This window comes from Chanodichthys erythropterus, chromosome 1, assembly GCF_024489055.1.
Source record: "Chanodichthys erythropterus isolate Z2021 chromosome 1, ASM2448905v1, whole genome shotgun sequence".
In the NCBI taxonomy this organism is placed as follows: domain Eukaryota; kingdom Metazoa; phylum Chordata; class Actinopteri; order Cypriniformes; family Xenocyprididae; genus Chanodichthys; species Chanodichthys erythropterus.
The window spans coordinates 33,373,081-33,391,675 of NC_090221.1; the positions used below are offsets into that span (position 1 = coordinate 33,373,081).

General features: G+C 37.8%; 1 protein-coding gene across 1 annotated transcript; it reads left to right on the forward strand.

The window, feature by feature from the left end:
* Nucleotides 1–507: 507 nt before the first annotated feature.
* nxf1a (nuclear RNA export factor 1a) lies at nucleotides 508–17,572 on the forward strand. Its single transcript, XM_067383164.1, has 21 exons — nucleotides 508–827; nucleotides 1,136–1,331; nucleotides 3,627–3,744; nucleotides 5,304–5,387; nucleotides 6,131–6,235; nucleotides 6,316–6,396; nucleotides 7,022–7,091; nucleotides 7,214–7,302; nucleotides 8,317–8,424; nucleotides 9,543–9,652; nucleotides 11,391–11,427; nucleotides 11,734–11,802; nucleotides 11,888–11,943; nucleotides 12,050–12,154; nucleotides 12,568–12,626; nucleotides 12,713–12,828; nucleotides 12,915–12,957; nucleotides 13,033–13,105; nucleotides 14,642–14,824; nucleotides 15,692–15,752; nucleotides 17,306–17,572. Exons 1-21 carry the CDS (start codon nucleotides 791–793, stop codon nucleotides 17,342–17,344), a joined length of 1,839 nt encoding a protein of 612 aa, XP_067239265.1. The 5' UTR covers nucleotides 508–790; the 3' UTR covers nucleotides 17,345–17,572.
* The last annotated feature ends 1,023 nt before the right edge of the window (nucleotides 17,573–18,595 follow it).

Genomic DNA, 18,595 nt, shown 5'->3' on the forward strand with positions numbered 1-18,595 from the left:
AAATCCTCAACATTCATGGTGAATCTGGGTGAAATTAAACCTAAAAAGCAGGATAAATGTGCATGTTTTAAACTGTTAGAATACATTTTAAAGATAGATTACGTGTAGGACCATGTGTAACGTGTTTCTCGCCATGTAGTTGTGCTTTTTAAACCACTTGGAATCAAAAATCTGATTTTTAGTATTAAAAAAACCAAAACAGAACACGTGCAATACTTTTTATTTTCTCACGAGCTTTTATTTTTAATGTTTAATTGTCAATTAACAGAAAGAAAAAAAAATCACGGTCCACGCCTGATTTTCTGTAAAGGCGGCAATATTTAGTATTAATAAAACATATAATTGTATGAATTGTATTATATATTAACGTTACAGTCATATAAGATTAATTGATCCATATTTAAATATGTACTGTTAAATTAAAACTAGACATTGTTTTTATGTTTTTACTGTTAAATTAAAACTAGACATTTTAATTTATGTAGACTTGGCGCCGAGAAACGTGGATGTCAGTGCATTTTGGGAATTGTAGTTTTTATTAACTTTTTAAACGAAATGACGTTCTTTCGATGCAATTCATCATATTCTACTGTTCATTTTGAGTAGTATATGAAATATTTGCATATTCACATATATTTAGATAATTTCATTCTCGTTAAACACTGTTTTGTAGTTTTATAATGGCGGATGCTGCCCGCGTGCACAGCGGTAAGTTCATGACCTTCAATAATCTACCACACGGTTTAAATCTTTTCCTTCAATTTCCTTAGATTCGAGTGGCTCTGCTGTGATGAGAGAGGTGTGGAGCACTGACAGCTCATTTACAGGTAAAACTACACCTGAAAATGCATTTATACCCATGTATAATAGAATTATTTGAAGTATATTTAATTTTTGACCATGCATGTGCACTTAAATCAAGCATATAAAATGCAAAACATGATAATTCTTATATACAGTGATTCTAGATAGTATTACTATGTACTTCTGTTATGCAGAATAACAGTAAGATAATTTAACTAAAAACTTAACTAGCTTCTACAAAAATATGGCAATAATAATATCCCATTCCTCCTGATAAACATCAGGAGTTGTCTGACTGAGTGTCTTTTTCATATGTCTTTCAACTTCTCAGATCCTGACGGCCGCTGGCTGGGGGTCCATCAAAGTTGGGGGTCCATCAAGGCTAGACTATACAACGATCCAGCTCACTTGCAGCATCGTGGTGGAGCCCCAGGGCCGTCTTGTCCGGGACCCCGCAGCAGGTTTCAGGACAACAGTGTTGACGTGTCTGTGATGGGTAGCCAGTATGGGGTGTCCAAACAGAGATTGTAAGTGTTGTTGCAAATTATTCAGCTTCATAAATAAGGATAGAGACAGAGCGCATTTAGACCACGCTCACACTGGGGGAGAAAGCAATCCAACCATCTCCATTGACTTTGTAATGCGTGAGGTTTGCTCCTTGTCATTTCTGACTTATAACAAAAACAGAACAATACCTAAAAGCTGCTGTGTGACAAAATGTACAGCAAACAAGCTACAAAACCCAGAACTAAGTTTTTATTAGCTACCGAACCGTAAAAGCCAGCCTTTAAGGAGCCAAAAGTGGATACAGGCAATAAGACTTGAAGCATCAGCAGGAAGAATGAGTAAATGGTGGGATCCTGAGACTCAGTAAGCCTATGTGTGCAGTAAACATTTTGTCACCGATAAGTCAAATATCCAGATGTCAGTTTTATATATTATATTTCCTGTCGCTGATTACGTTACCCTCCAGTGGGTGTAGTTCTCATAGTAATATGACATGTTGCACTCTGTCTCAATCGCCTGTATCCACTTTTTAGTCCTAAAACGCTTGTTTTTTGGGCAACAGCTTATAAAAACTTCTGGTTTTTGGTTCTGGGTTTTTTTTTTAGCTTGTTTGCTGTAAACCTTGTCACATAGCAGCTTTTAGACATTGTTCTGTTTTTTGTTAGAAGCAAGAATTGACAAGGAGGCAGCTTGACGCAATACAAAGTCAATGGAGACTGTTTAATTGTTTTCTCCCCCAGTGTGGGCGTGGCCTAAATGCGCTCTATAGGTTGTATGCAATCACGTGGTTCTGGTGACGCGCGAAATACCGGTGGAGGGCAAGCAGTGAAAATTAGAATGGAAGAGATGGCGAAAAGTCCTTTCTGTGCTGATTTAGAAAGGTATAAACAGAAAATCACAACATATGCTGGACGTGATCTTTATGTTATGAAGATAAATGACTTTTCCACTGAATTAAAAGACTTTCCTGGCATCGAGGAGGCAGATATAGAGAATGTGAAGCTGCTGTCACGCCACGTTAGTTGTAGTCTGGGTTTGTTTATATCGCGCTGCCTTTCTACTTGTGAAGTTAGGGAAATATTTTTGATTTTCTGCCATGACTGTGAAAAATGTCGCAATTGTAGGTCATTTATGCTGAATCGAGAATTACAACAGGAGCTCACATCATTGTTCAAAGAAAAAACTGGACGGTGTAATACAATTGTTGCCTTTTTATACGTGTAAAAACGCACTAAGGGGAAAGTTGAGGAGGTGACGGGGAGACGCCGTATATCAAATCTAATTATGTCACTGATTTAACCCACTCCCTATCACTCAATAAAATAATCACAGAGCTGAGTGTTTTTGAAAGTGTTGTCTTTGTTGTTGAATTGACTTCTGTCAGCTTGTTAAACATTTATTTATTTAGATATTTTCTACCATATGATAACTGAAGCAGCAGCGCGTGACACTGTTCTCATGGTAACCAGATCATCAACATCAACTGAATACTACAAAACTTAAGTGAAAACACCCAATCATCATTCAGTGAGATAAAATAGCTTCTCTTCCCTGCAAAGGATACCATGAAGAATATGGATATTTAACCAAGTCAAAAACAAATAAGGTAAGCTTTTAAAGTTAAAAAACGATATAAGTTATAAAAAACAGTATAAGTTATGTAAACGATATAAACACCTTCTGGGTTCTCGATTTTATCGATTTGAGCAACCATAAATGACGCAAAACATAGGAATTTTGAGTTTTTGATAGGATTCCTGTAAAGGAAAACCAGTCCCTGCCCTCCAGACTCATTCGCTGTGACATCAAGTTTAAACAACCTATTGGATGTATGTAAGGTTTGTGTGTTAATTCCCAGCCCATAGAGACAGAGCGACACGCGTCATAATCTGAAAACCACGCCCATGTCCACCTCTCCGTTGACTTTTCTATGGCGTGAAACTGCCTCCTTGTTTTGTCTTGACTTGTAACAAAAAAACACAACAATGCCTAAAAGCTGCTATGTGACAGAGTGTACAGCAAACAAGCTAAAAAAAAAATAGATTTTATAAGCTGTCGACCCAAAAAAATGAGCTTTTAAGGACCCAAAAGTGAATACAGGCAATTAGTTCTGTTTTTTTTTTTTTTTTTGCTTGTTTGCTGCACACCTTGTCACACAGCAGCTTTTAGGCATTGTTCTGTATTTTGTTAGAAGCAAGAAATGACAAGGAGGCAGCTTCACGCAATACAAAGTCAATGGAGAGGGTTGGATTGTTTTCCCCCTGTGTAGGTGTGGCTTAAATGTGCTCTGCCTCTATGTTATGCTTTTCCTGCAGTATTCCATATGGACGTCCCAGTTGGAGAGGAGAGAAGCGGACAGAAAGGATCGGAAATGCGCACAAATTTGGAGCAGAAGATAAAGGGGGAGGAGAAAAAAAATGGTTCAAAATGACAGTAAGAGATCACTTTTATTTTCCTTAAAGCAATAGTTCACCCAGAAGTTGTTTTGTCATTGTTCCTAAATAAAACATCATATAATTATGATAATGATTTGTGTTTAGGTGTTTGTAAATAATGTAGTTGCATTGGAATGACAAGATGGTGTGTAAATGATGACATAACTATCACAATAGAGTTAACATATTATCCAGTGGTAAATGAATTAAGTGTTAAAGGGCACCTATTGTGCAAAATTCACTTTTACATGGTGTTTGACCATAAATGTGTGTTGGCAGTGTGTGAGCAAAACCACCCTAGAATGAGAAAAATCCACCCAGTGTTTTTTTTTACAATCTCAATAATCCATAAGCACTGTCTCAGAACGCCCTGTTCTAAGATTGCTCTCACTGTGACGTAGAATTGCGCTAAGCCCCACCCACGTGGTTTGATTGACAATCTGGTTTTGGCATAGACCCCGCCGTCGGTGATCTGTCAACCATCCTCCATTGTTTCAACGACAGCCGGTAATGTCTCCTAAGAAACATAAGTGTTCTGTTGTGGGATGTAACAATGAACATAGTAGTTTTCACTTACTTCCGACATCAGAGCCACTGAAAACGCAGTGAATGGATTTTATTTACGAAGGAAAGGCGGCACTCAAAATTCCAAAATACGTTTATGTTTGCGTGAATAATTTTTTGACTGACTGTTTTGAGAACGAGGGTCAATTCAAAGCAGGTCTTGCTTCAAAGTTAATCCTCAAGTGTGGATCGTTGCCTACTGTTCGCGATCCAACGTCACCTCCAGAAGTAAGTGTATTTAATGTTTTTTGAGCAAATAGTCATTTCAGTCGATGTCAGACAATTCAATAACAAATGCGTCTAAAGTTGTTGTCGTCGTCGTAGAATGTCTGTGTATATAATTTAAACCTTGTTTGTATAGTGTATCTAACGTACTTAGCAAACGTTATCACAGTATTTGTGTTTGTAGTTTCAAAAAATTGCGCGAACGTTATCACAGTGTGTGTGTGTGTGTGTGTTGCACATCCATAATTGCAAAAGGGACGCGATTAGAACTCTATAAGTACATAAATGTATCAAATAACCATTCAGAGACATCCTGCTCCATTCTCAATTGTCTCTTCATCATCTGGGTCTGATTCCGGTTCAAACATGTACGGCTGAATGCCATACAAAACAGCGGGTCTTTCATTCTCAGCCATTCTGCTTCTACCGACTGTTTATTGCCATAGGTATGCAAGTTACGCCCTCATCCAAAGGCAGATATGCAGCTCATTTTCAACAGCTCTTTTTAAAACAGGCCCCAAAAATGACATTTTCAAATGGTTACAATAAATTAACTGTGGGGTATTTTGTGCTGAAACTTCACAAATACATTCTGGGGACACCCAAGACCAATATTACATCTTGTAAAAAGGGGCATAATAGGTGCCCTTTAAGCTTCGCATCATACATATTCACAAAAAGATATTAAACCTAACAAACAAAAGCCAATACTGTGTCCTGATGACTGTGTTGTTTATAGCGTCTGAAATATTTACTTTTGTTTCACAGATCCCAAATGGAAATAAGTACGATAAGAGATGGCTGCTAACGTCACTACAGAATCTCTGTCCCATTGCATTTACTCCACTACACGTAAGTGATCCCAATGAGTTGGTCAGTTATGCTGAACAAGTCTAGAAGGTGTAACTGTTTGTCCACTAGAGGTCAGTGGAGCTGTTTAATAAATCAGTTGTGTTTTACTGTATTGGTAAATGTTGAACATAATGGTTTTTAAAGAGGACCTGTTGTGCTTTTTTACATTTTCAACTTTTCAGTCTTTAGTGTGTAATGTTGCTGTTTGAGCATGAAAAAGGTCTGCAAATTTATAAAGCACAAAGTCACTCCAAAAGAAAGTTATTCTCTAAATCATTGTGGATTGTTTCTGAACTTCCTCAAATGCCTCCCTTGTAGTCTTGAATTTTCTTCCAGGAATGAACACTTCCCGCCCAAAGTATACGCAAATAAAAGGTTGAGGCCTGGTTGAGTTGCATTAGTAGTGTGTTGAAACTCGAGGTTATGGTATCCAAAACACTCTCAAAGCAGTTGACCAATCACAACACACTAGTTCAGCTAACCAATCAGAGCACACTGCGCTTGTCAGAAGGAGGGGTTTCATAGAGACAGGAACTAAACAGAGCGTTACTGACAGACTGGGAAGAGAGGAGCTGCAACAATGTCATTGAACATTCAAGCATTAAAATTTATTCTAGTAGACCACAAAATCAAGACTTTGAAAAAGGGCATAATACATCCCCTGTAAATCACCAAAATATTATATTTAGTTGATGCATCACATCTTTGTTTGTCTGATTGTGTCTTTATGTGTTTTTGTCTAGTATTCCACAGATGGACATAAAGTTAATTTCTATCTGGAGGATGCTGCCACTGCCAGCGCCCTGTGCAAACTCACACGCAGAGTCACAGACAGTGAAGGGCACAGGGTATTGTACTGTTTCATGCATTCTTAAAAACATTCATCTTGTACTAATGTATTCTGAATTCCATGTTTCATGTTCTCCAGGTGGTTGTGCTTATGAGCCATTGTTCCAGCCCACCTTTCCTCCCAAGTGAGCTGAAACCACAAGATCTGGAGCATTTAAAGGTCTGACCTACAGCTGCTTCTTGCTGCAGTAACATGGCCTACAGGTGGCAGCTGTTGCATTTAAAGTCGGATGAAATGGAAATTGCGTGCGATTTAGTTTTATTTTTTCCTATTGTGACATGCCGATCAGGCATAACATTGTTGGTACCCATTTTGCTGCCAAAACAGACCTGACCCGTCGAGGCATGGACTCTACTAGACCCCTGAAAGTGTGCTGTGGTATCTGGCACCAAGATGTTAGCAGCAGAACCTGTCAGTGGTCATAATGTTATGCCTGATCGGTGTATGTCCAAGTGAAATCTCGAAAAAATGTTGGGCTGTACTTGATTTTATCCATCATTGGATTTGGGTGGTTGTGGTTTGTTACTGGTGGATCTCATGTGAGTGATAGGTTGTCCCGCCCTTGCACCAGTGAACATGTAATCGGAGAAGTGAGGAAATGTTGCTGCAAGAGGGAGGGGAAGTTATTTTGTTTAAAGTTTATTAGGGCACATGAATTGGGGGGAAAAAAAGTAATGATGTGCAGGTTGAATCATTTATAATAAATGCTGCAATATTACATAAAAACAACAATTGTCAATTTTGATTTCATGGTAACTTTAACTGTTGCTGTTCTTTTCTGCAGCATTGCATGTCCAAACGCTTCAATAGTTCCCAGAAATCTCTCAACCTGAGCAGCATCCGCACTGATCCAGGTAAAACTATACTGAGGGTTTAAGTACTCCAAACCCTGACACTGCACAAAAAAAGTACAATTAGATTCCCAAAGTCAAGAGTAACACAGTTATTAGTTCTTTACTTTTCTCTTTTCCACCAGACTTGGTTTCTCATAATATTGAGATGATCTTAAACCGAAAAAGCTACATGCAAGCTGTGATCACAGTCATACAGGAGAATATCTCAGAGGTAAGACCTAGTGTTTAAGGTTTGTTCAAATTATTAACCATAAATATAAGCAATAGTAATAGTGATGCTAGCCATAGCAAACACGGGTAATGTTGGTGACAGAGTAGCTTTAAGATCCATGACATTTACTACGATGTCTCAAGAAGTGTGACTTGCTGTTCATTGCTTCATAACCTGTTTCCTTCGTCTAACCAGCGTGAAGTATAAATATAGTAACTATATCTAATCCAGCAAAGCTCTGCCATAATGTCTAGACAAAAATAGGATATCAAAACATCCAGCTGGTGGAAATATTGAACTATGCAGTTATATTTCTAGGGTAAACAGCTGGGTAGGTCACGCTCAGATGCTGATTCCAGGAAACATTTGTCAGGTGTCTCAGAGTGATATGGGGTCAAAGCTTATTAGCACATGCATGATAGTAGGGCCTGTCCAATACCAACATTTGTGGTTTTGGCCACTTGATGGCATGTGCACGTGACAGGAAGTAAGTGCGCAAGAATGTCCCAGGTCAGAATAATGCCAAAGCTCAGTGCCCTTAGCTCACACTAAATCCAAACTATCTTGAATATCGCTTCAGAGTGGTATTTAAAGGTAGGGTAGGCAATTTCGGAGAGGCTACCAATATAGCAAGCTAGCTTTGAAAGCATGAGATCTCACACTCCCTTCAGAGCATCTCCAAAGCCAAGCCTCCTCCAAAACACATGATCGGGTACAGCAGAGTCTGCAGAGCATCACGAGACGAAAAACGTACAGCGTTAAATCACCTCATGTCTCAAAACACATAACTTTACAATAATAATGAACGTTACAGAGCTCTTATTTGTAGCACCTGACTGCTGCAGATTAATTTCGGCATTGATAGTGTTGACATAGAAACGTATAAATCTAAGTTTGAGGACATGAACAGCTCTAGGTAGAACATTATCTCATAATTATGGTTATGACATGGCGTAAATGCAGCATAAGCATGTTGATAATATTTTATCTCTGTCTCTCTTTGATCCTCTTTAGTTGTTGTGCTTGAACCTGAGCAACAACAAGCTGTACAAGTTGGATGACATTGCAGAACTGGTGAACAAAGCCCCCAACCTGCAGTCACTGAACCTGTCTCATAATGAGGTGAGAGACGCTCAGGCTGCTGCCTTTACCGTCTCCTATTTACCTTGATAGTGCAATGCTTCCCACAGGTTTGAAATATACTTGCGGTGGTAGCCGGGCGAAAAATCCTCCTATTGGTCTACTACATGTGATAAACAAATAATGTGTGATTTTTTTTTAACAGTATTTTTATTTATTGAAATTAATTTTAATTACATAGCATATTACATTTAGTTACATACTAATATTGTAAATTATGCAAAATTACAGCATTTAAATGTTTTTCCTATGTTCTCCTTGCTGTCATATAGTGTCTCTCTCAGTGAATGGGACACAGATTTTATTAGTAAAATTTATAAAATGAATAATATAGGTGTCAAATAATGTTTTAGTCTTTTCTTCCTGTGGGGGAGACTACAATAATTTACTATGAATTAAATGGAAATCAAATTAAATACAATTTATTTTGTAACCAAAATACCAATAATGCCCAAAAGAAAAAAGAAAAAAAAACTTAGCGTGTGACTTTTAATTATAAACAAGCCCGAAATACAAAGGTACTCTTATTTTGAAATGTCTGTACTATTGCAGGCTAATCCTTCAGATTCTTACAATTATCTAAAACATTTTATATAAAGGCCATTAAGTAGACTTTGTAATAATTCATCAACTTGAGTTCATTAGCAATTGCTTGGCATAAATCTGTGCTTTTCATTGATTGAGAATCACTTTGAAGCAGACTGAAGCGCTGTTGCGCGAGCTTCTAGGACGCGCAACAGCGCCGTCTATTGACTTTGCAAAATGCAGCGCCTGTGGGAATGTCAGCGGGAGTAAACAGTTCTGACGCACACATAACGAGCAGATACGAAACAACTAGTTTATCGATTGCAGATGGTTTCATTATCTTGCGCGGATATAAAAGTATAAGAGGATAAAAATAATAAAAGCAAAAATGTGTCTCCAAATATACTTGGGCGGCCCGCCCAAGTAAAGTTTATGTGTGGTAAGCACTGTAGTGAGATATATTTGTTCTGCACAATAATAGCCCACTTAATTCTTTAGCTTCTATTTACTCGACTGCAGGCTCCACAGAATTTACTTTCTGTATCTGTTGTACCTCATTCTCTGTCTGTCTGTAGCTGAAGTCAGAGCGAGAGCTGGATACGGTGAAGGGGTTCAGGCTGGTGGAGCTCTGGTTGGACAGGAACCCTCTGTGTGATCACTTCAAAGATCACACCTCATACATCAGGTCAGTGCCAGTCAACTGGGAGACACCCTGTGAGTTTAAAGGTCAAGGTTGGTATAATTAGCTGACAGATATACCAAAAACAGTCACAGTTCCTTATAAGACACAATCGCAGACCTGTTGGTTAAGTAACCATCGGCATTAAATTCTTTACAGGTTTTTCTTTGAAGATCCAGGGTTCCCACGGTCTTGAAACACCTGAATGAATATATATCATATATTTTTAATAATATAAATATTATTTTATATCTGAGTGCATCCATGACTCTGAAATATAATAATAGAAATATGTAGGTTGTGTTTCAAGACAGCTGAATAAGATTTAAATGAAAAGATGCATTTTTCTTCCTTATCAAGACATCCACAGTAGTAAGATTGGTAAAATCGCACTCTCTGTCTATGGGACAGCCTAAGGCAGGCACATTTGCGGTACCCAGCCCTAGCACATAAAGAACCTACAATGATGACAATGAAGAAGGAATTTAAAGAAAGAAAGTTGGCTGTTCCAAAACTTGTATTAAAATGGCTTGAGGACAGCATTAGTTGCCACAATCACCATTCACAGTACGTTATTCTGCTGGATGTAGACATCAGAAAATGGGTCCACTGTTGCATTTTTGCACAGCAACAATACTCAGGTAGGCTGTGGCATTTAAACGATGCTCAATTGGTACTAAGGGGCTCAAAGTGTGCCAAGAAAATATCCTCCACCATTACTCCACCAGCAGCCTGAATCTTTGATACAAGGCAGGATCCATGCTTTCATGTTGTTTACGCCAAATTCTGCCCCTTCTATCTGAATGTCGAAGCAGAAATCAAGACTCATCAGACCAGGCAATGTTTTTTCAATCTTCTGTTGTCCAATTTTGGTGAGCCCATGTGAATTGTAGCCTCAGTTTCCTGTTCTTAGCTGACAGGATTGACACCTGGTGTGTCTTCTGCTGCTGTAGCCCATCTGCTGCAAGGTTGGACGTGTTGTTCATTCAGAGATTTTTGTGAGATACTGTGTGTGTGTATGGGGGGGGGGGTATTTTTTTTTATCCCCACCTACAAATCGCACCCTATATATATATCTATATCAGGGCACAAGCATCATTGCCAAAGCTGATAACATATCAAGTCAGCAACCATCATTTCTTCTTAAATACACTCATCATAAATTTATAATAAAATCACAGCATCAGTCACAAACTGCCAAGTTTGTTTTGGTTGTTTGGCCGTCTTTGTCATGCTTGTCTTTTATTCCCTGAGCTTGCATGGCTTTTATTTGAGAAATGTCTGTTGAAGTAAAAATACTTGCTCCTCTTCTAGTTTAATGTTCAGAGAGAGCTACAAATAAGCCATTTTTAGGTGAAAGCTTGCAAGCTGAAAGTTATTGCCCTTTTTTCTTTTAATAATGGTGTATTTTTTACATGTTGGGCTATGGGTGGGTGACAGCAGCAGGTAAGTGAAGTCTGGGTTTAAAACTCTAAAAACTGAACCAATCCAACCAGAGAGTGTGTTGAAAATGGGGATAAAACTATTTATTCGGTGCTGATTTTGGCACAATATTGTTCCTAATTATTTTATTTTGTTAGTCACTTGAACAAAACGCATTTCAGCAATCATTCATTGTAATTGCATAAAGAATAAGCATGAATAAATCAGCAGAAATGACTTGGGGGTGCACAGGTGATCGTGGTGTGTCTGTGTGCTGTAATGATGAGCTGCATCACTGTTTTCCTCTTGTCTCCTGTGACAGTGCTGTTCGGGAGCGATTTCCTAGGCTTCACAGACTGGTGAGCATTTTTAATTTGTCAAAAATGTTGTAAACTAATAGGACTCAGTGTATGGTGTATTTATTAGTGTTTGTCATATTAAGTCAGACAATCATAAATTGGTCATGGACTGGCTGCCAAAAGAACGCACATTGTCCTGACTGAAATAAAGCAAATGTAAAATCAAAAATGTGCATGATTCATTAGTTCACATTTTTACAAAGAAAAAACAAAGTTTGTATTTATAAACTATCATCAAAATGTAGTCACAGTTGCATGATTTGAATAAAACATGCAGTTTTCTTTGTAATGCTGTTTTTTCCGTAGGACGGTCATGTGCTTCCACTTCCAATCTGCTTTGAGGTGGAAACACGCACAAACATCCCTCCTTGCAAGGTAGCCTAGAAGTCTGTACTGTTATATTGACCTTAATCGTTGTGTGTGAAGTTTTTGACTGGTTGTGTTTGTGCAACTAATTCAGGCCAGCTACTTTGTCTCAAATGAAATCCAGGGTCTCATTCAGCGTTTTCTGCAGCAGTAAGTGGATGTGTGGAAATGTTTTATTACAGGAGCCTCTTATTGTTTTCTATAAAGTATGCTTTTGTCAGCAGTGATGTGTGTTTGTTTGTTTGTTTTGTGGCAGTTATTACTGTGTATATGACTCTGGGGACAGACAGCCGCTGCTGGAGGCGTATCACGATGGTGCCTGCTTTTCTCTCAGTCTGCCACCCATAAACAATCCCTCCAGGTACTGTGTGAACTCTCTGTCCTTAAAACACTGCTCATAGAGATTAGCATTCGGCTGTCTTTAAAGTGCTGTTATCTTGGTCATTTGCCAAACCTAACATAAACATAATCTAATCTTAAAACTAATCTTGTTCACTCCAAAATCAAAAGTAATAAATTACATTTGTATACATAAAAAAAAAAAAAAAAAAAGTGTGTGTGTGTATATATAATATATATATATTCCATTACAATAATGGAAAAAAACTCATTCAAAAAGGTTTATTATTTTATAATATTATTTATAAATTATTATTCATAAATGTTACTTTATAATTAAAGATTGTATTGTACTTTTTCCTATATATTTTGCAAAATTGTATTTGATATACAAGTTTATTTGTGGTCTTGTTTCTTTTTCCTATAATTTTGCAGGTGCAGGTTGAAAGATTATCATAAACAAAGCCGCAATATCAAGAACATCAAAGATCCCTGTATGTTTCATGAGTAACAAGAAAATAAGAGTTTACAATGTGAAAAATAAAGCCCAAGAATACCAGATCTTATTTGTCATGTACAGCCACTCGGATCCGCTTGCTAAAACGCACTCGCCTGACTGTGGTCGCCTTCCTCAGTGAGCTCCCAAAGACCCAGCATGACATCAGTTCAGTCAATGTTGATGTCAACACATGCACAGTGAGTTCCTTAATGATTTCAACACTGCTATCACTGGAGCTATTTACCATTTTTGACATCTTGTTGTTTTCCTGTCTTCTCCATAGAGGACTTTATTAGTGTTCACAGTGAGTGGAGTGTTCAAAGAGGGTGAGTCTTGCTTGAACAGTTACATGTGTCAAAATAACAGTTTTCAACTCAAAATGTTTATATTCCTCTCTTCAGTTGATGACAAATCAAGAGATTCTGTCAGGGCATTCTCTAGAGTCTTCATCACAGTTCCAGCTCGGAATTCTGGGTAGGAAAATCCAACAGCAAATCACAACTGTGACTAAGGGTGCGTTCACACTTGTAGTTTGGTTCATTTTGTTCATTTGGTCCAGACCAAAGAAGAAAAAAAACATTTAGTCCTGGTCCAATTAGTGTTCAGATTGGCAATTTTATCACTGAACCAAAAGATACCGAACCTTAAGGCACAGGGATACATTCACAACCTGATTGGTCGTAAATTATTAAGTATTGCCTATTTTGAGACGAAACTTACCGAACATCCAAAACAATGCTGTGTGCTGAGGTAAATGCACTCGTTGTGTGTGTGTAGCCTGCATATGATTGTATTTTGGCCAGCTGGGAACTCGTGTCTGATGCTTGTTATGGGCAAACCCGCAACTATGACAAGAAATTCTGACAAGGATTCTGTCCATTTTAGGGTCTCGTCTTCCTGTTTTTGGTTCGTTTACATGTCTTTGGTCCAAGTTGCGTTCATATATCATTCGAACCGCACCAGAGTTGGTTTGGAAGCGGACCGAGACCCATCTTTTCAGCGGTCTCGGTCCGCTTGTTTGGTGCACACCAGGGTTCAGATGGCAGCGTTCAAACATGCTCAAATGAACCGCACTAACCGAGCAATCGCACCAGGGTTCGTTTTAATCGAACCAAACATGACAAGTGTGAACGCACCCTAAATAAAAACACCCCCTCAACGCACCCCCTCAGCTGGACTGAGTGGCAAAAGAACCTGCCGCGTGACTGGATTTAATAGGGGAAACTGCGAGAATATGCGTAAAGCAAATGATTAAACTAAAGGTTGGATGCATGCAATAGTGTTCCTACAAATTACTAAACGATCCAGTAATCCATGGATATTGACATGCTGCCAGGAATCGTGTTTCCAGACATTTATATGTGCCTGATTTCGACGCCAGGGAAATACATAAAGCAAATTTGCCTCTGAACGCTTTATATAACTACAATATAGGTAGGTCTAAATCGGGGAGATCACTTATCATTGTTATATATCATCCATTCCTAAAACTTGTTTAGTTTTTGTCAGTGTTCATTTAAAAACACCCAATTATGCTGAATATAAGATGGTAAATATATTTAATTGATGAGTTGTCAATACACAATACATAACAATACAATATATAGGGTATGATTTACCCCAAAATGCAACATATTGACAAAATTATAACTGCAAATCCACATTTCACTGCCTGGAGTTTCTGTGAATTGCAGAAATCTATTTCCTTCTCTTTTCTTTAGCTTTCAGCAGTCTGTAAAAATGTACTTCAGATTTCTTGTCAAATCTATTTGTACAGTCAATCACAAAGCTCTTTCTGGTTTGAATGTTTTTTGTGCGTTTTTCAACACAAATGCTGCCACTCAGTCTTTTTGCCACTCAGTGGGTGCAACCACAGTCACTCCGGCCGACGGTGACGTCACATGCATATCCTCTATTAAAAGAATCATCATTAGCCACTTGATCAAAATATCCTCTTAGTAACACAAAGTTGATTTGATGCATGTTTGTTGATATCTGTTGCATTTGCAGCCTGTGTATCGTGAACGACGAGCTCTTTGTGAGGAATGCCACCGCTGAGGAGATACGCTGTGCATTTGCAGCACCAGCTCCAACCCTCTCGAGTAGCCCAATGCCCATCCTCTCTGCAGCCCAGCAGGAAATGCTCTCCGCCTTCTCTCAGATGTCTGAAATGAACCTGGAATGGTCTCAAAAGTGAGCAGAGAGGAAAAACCATGCCCTTATATTTGTTGTAGGTCTTAAAGTGCCCCTATTATGCTTTTTCGGAAATTACTTTTCACTTTCACATACTTTTCGTATCACTGTGTTTTAAGGGCTGAGGAAGTCTCCGGAGCTGAAATTCAGATATGGTAATGAGCTTTTTGTTTTTGACACGTGCTGTAAGTGGTCGACCAATCACAACAGATCTGACCAATCAGAGCAGAGTAGGCTCTCAGAAAGGAGGGCTTTAGAGAGATTGAATTCTTTGTCGAATCATTCAGACACTGAGAAAAGAAGTGATGCTGCAATGTACATTATGAGAAAATTTAAGTGATTTTTTACTTTAGATGCATGTAAACCTATTGAAGGAGACCTCCAGAACAAATTTAGGAGCCTTTAAAACGGCATAATAGGGGCACTTTGATTCAAGAACTAAATATGTATTTTTCTATGGATGATGTGGAAATACTAGGCCTGGGTGATATGATGCTATTTTACAAAAGCAGAGATTTTCCTATTTATTTGCATCCAGGGTTGTTGGGCTGTAAGTTATACTACTGTAGATGTATTTGTGCAGTTATTAGTGGGACTGCTTTACATTATTTACAGGTGAGAGTCTCAAAAAGTGAAGTCCTTTGTATTTGAAAAATATTTAATTTAGAAATAAACATTATCACATGGTTATTTAGGATATAATTGTTTTCATTGAATTTCCAGTAAAGATGACTATGCTTAACTGTTACTTTGATCTAAAGTTGCATTTACTTTAAAAGACTTACTAAAACAAGATTTTGGTCATACCGCCCACTCCTATTCAATATTATCCCGATTCTGTTGGTAATGCTTGTGTATTGCTGTTAGGTGTCTGCAGGATAACGCATGGGATTTCCACCAAGCTGCTCAAATTTTCACAGAACTGAAGGTATGGATCTGCTTGGCCAATTAACAGAAATGGCAGGTTTGAGTAAATAGTGTATAATGTGTCCACATTTCATTTTAAGCTGTTCTGTTTGCTGTCAATAAATCATCAGAAATTATAAATAAATACATTTTTGTAAATAAATTATTTTTAAAATATTTTAATTTTTTTTTTTATGTGACAACACTGAAGAAATTACACTTTGCTACAATGTAAAGTAGTGAGTGCACAGCTTTTATAACAGTGTAAATTTGCTGTCCCCTCAAAATAACTCAACACAACCATTAATGTCTAAACCGCTGGCCACAAAAGTGAGTACACCCCTAAGTACAATTGTTTGAGTTGGGCCCAATTGGCCTTTTTCTCAACAGTTCAACATGACACCTCATGGCAAAGAACTCTCTGAGGCAACTAATTAGGGCAACAGACAGTTGGCAACAACTAATCAGAGAGCAACAAATCTATTGCCAACTCAATAAATACTTTATAATAAACACTTGTTAGGCACTTTATTTTAACTTTTCAAATATTTTCTTCATTTTTATTAAAAATAAATGCCTTTCCGATCTGATTTGTGACAGGAAAAGGGAGAAGAGCAAGTACAGCAAAAGGCGGATTCGAACCCGCGTCGATCGCATCAAAAGCTATTCATATGTAAAACGCCCTACAGTCTACGCTACTACAGACGTTAAAAAATCCTGTCGTTTTAGTATTTAACTGAAATCATTAATAGCTTCATTACATTATACACACATTACTTTCGGACAGTTGTTGGTATTTTAAGCAATATATGAATTCCCTGTTTTGGGTTGACGCGTGACAACTTACTAACGTAAAAAGATAAAAGTTCACACTCCTTTTCTCCGCTCCACTGCCGTTGAGAGGCTGCCATCTTGTTTGAATTTTTTCTGAAATCTCTGAACCGGTCACGTGATCGGCTGCTAACATTCTGATTGGAGGATCTCAAAAAATTGCCCACGACCAATCTAACGTATCCAGATATATATTTGTTGCTCATTCTCAGTGGGAAAGTGCCCAAGCAGCGTTGCTCAGCAACATTGCTCAAAAAGTTGCCCCGTGTATCATCACCTTAAGAAGATTGCCAAGACCCTGAAACTGAGCTGCAGCACGGTGGCCAAGACCATACAGCGGTTTAACGGGACAGGTTCCACTCAGAACAGGCCTCGCCATGGTCGACCAAAGACGTTGAGTGCACATGCTCAGCGTCATATCCAGAGGTTGTGTTTGGGAAATAGATGCATGAGTGCTGCCAGCATTGCAGCATTGCCAGGTTGAAGGGGTCAGCCTGTCATTGCTCAGACCATACGCCGCACACTGCATAAATTGGTATGCATGGCTGTTATCCCAGAAGGAAGCGTCTTCTAAAGATTATGCAAAAAGAAAGAAACGTGGATCATGTAAATAATTACTGTAAATTTATGCTGGTTACAGTGCTCAGACAGTTTGAGGTGGACCATGTGCTATTGAAATCTCATCACATCCATTTGAAACTTGAAACTAGTCATTATTTATCATAATATTTTTATCTCTTATAGGCTCAAGGAAAGATCCCAGAAGCTGCATTCACAAAATGAAAACAGAAATGCACATGAATACCTGTTTGTTTGTTTGTACATAGTTTTATTTGTTGTTTAACAGGCACTTCATTTGTGATGTCAAAGTGAAATGAAACAAAATCTTGTTTTATATTAATTGTATAATTTTATTTGTTTTTTTTTTTTTTTTTCTTAAAAAGGATTATACATCAGGTTTGTACTTACTATGGCACTGTTTCTGTATTAATTTTAACTTTTCACTTTTCTGTTTTAATTGTGATGTCTAAAATATGTGCTGAGCTTTTGTTGGTGTTGAGCTAAATGTGATGTTTTCACAGAAAGTTTATTCAGGCTTTTCTCAGCACAATAAAAAAATCAAATACCTCATCACTATACTAAAGAAAGACCTTTTTGATTATTGCTAAATATATGTCATGTGCCATGACTGAGCACAGGTGGAATATTTGGCCTTTAGAAATTATAGGTAAACGTTTGGAAGCATGTGACTGAATTTATGTTGGAGCAGATGAATGAAAAGCTGCCAAAAAGTACCCAGCATACATGTGAACTCCTTCAACACTGTTAAACGTAAGCCCTTTTCTGTTATAGTAGAGTGATGGCATACATGGTAACTCTATGGAACCGACACAATACTTGCGTTTATTACATAACGCTCTTGGTGGATCCAAAATGGTCAATATTCATGCATTTTATTCATATTTTATCTTAATTATTTATGGCTTATGATTTATCAATATTACTTTTGATTTCATATATTCATGTACTCCTACTCTATATATTAATTTTCATCATATTTTCAAGTATTTATATAGCAAGAGTATGTATGCTTGCGATATTCAATTGTTCTTTAAAGTGTTCCAATGTGAGAGGTCATGTTGGCACTTTTGTGGTTAGATATTGGACACCTGCCAAGTACTGCAAAAGTGATGTTTTCGTTATTATTTCTGCGGACATGTAATAATGTAAGATTGGCAAAATTCCCTTAAGGGGGTCAAAACAACCCCTATATTTTTGACACTTGACCAGTCTGACATAATGGGTAAATCCATTTGATATTTTCTCATTAGAACAAAACATAAGTTTGAGTGGTTTATAAATTTCCCTAGGCTTATGGTATAAAATGGACTGAGTCGTTGATAGTTTTCTCCTTTGCTATTTCCTTTGCTCTTCTATCTGCAAATGTCGTAATTATTGTTCTTTCTTTCTGTATATTCTGATCTTCATCTATTAGATACTATACTCTAGATTTTACAATACTATTTTATTATC

What these genes read in the sequence shown, in the direction of transcription:
- nxf1a (XM_067383164.1), top strand. Translation starts at nt 791, where the DNA reads ATGAGAGAGGTGTGGAGCACTGACAGCTCATTTACAG. An exon ending in GAGTGGAGTGTTCAAAGAGG is followed by an intron (nt 12,958 to 13,032) that starts GTGAGTCTTGCT and finishes TCCTCTCTTCAG; the next exon opens with TTGATGACAAATCAAGAGAT. An exon ending in AACCTGGAATGGTCTCAAAA is followed by an intron (nt 14,825 to 15,691) that starts GTGAGCAGAGAG and finishes TATTGCTGTTAG; the next exon opens with GTGTCTGCAGGATAACGCAT.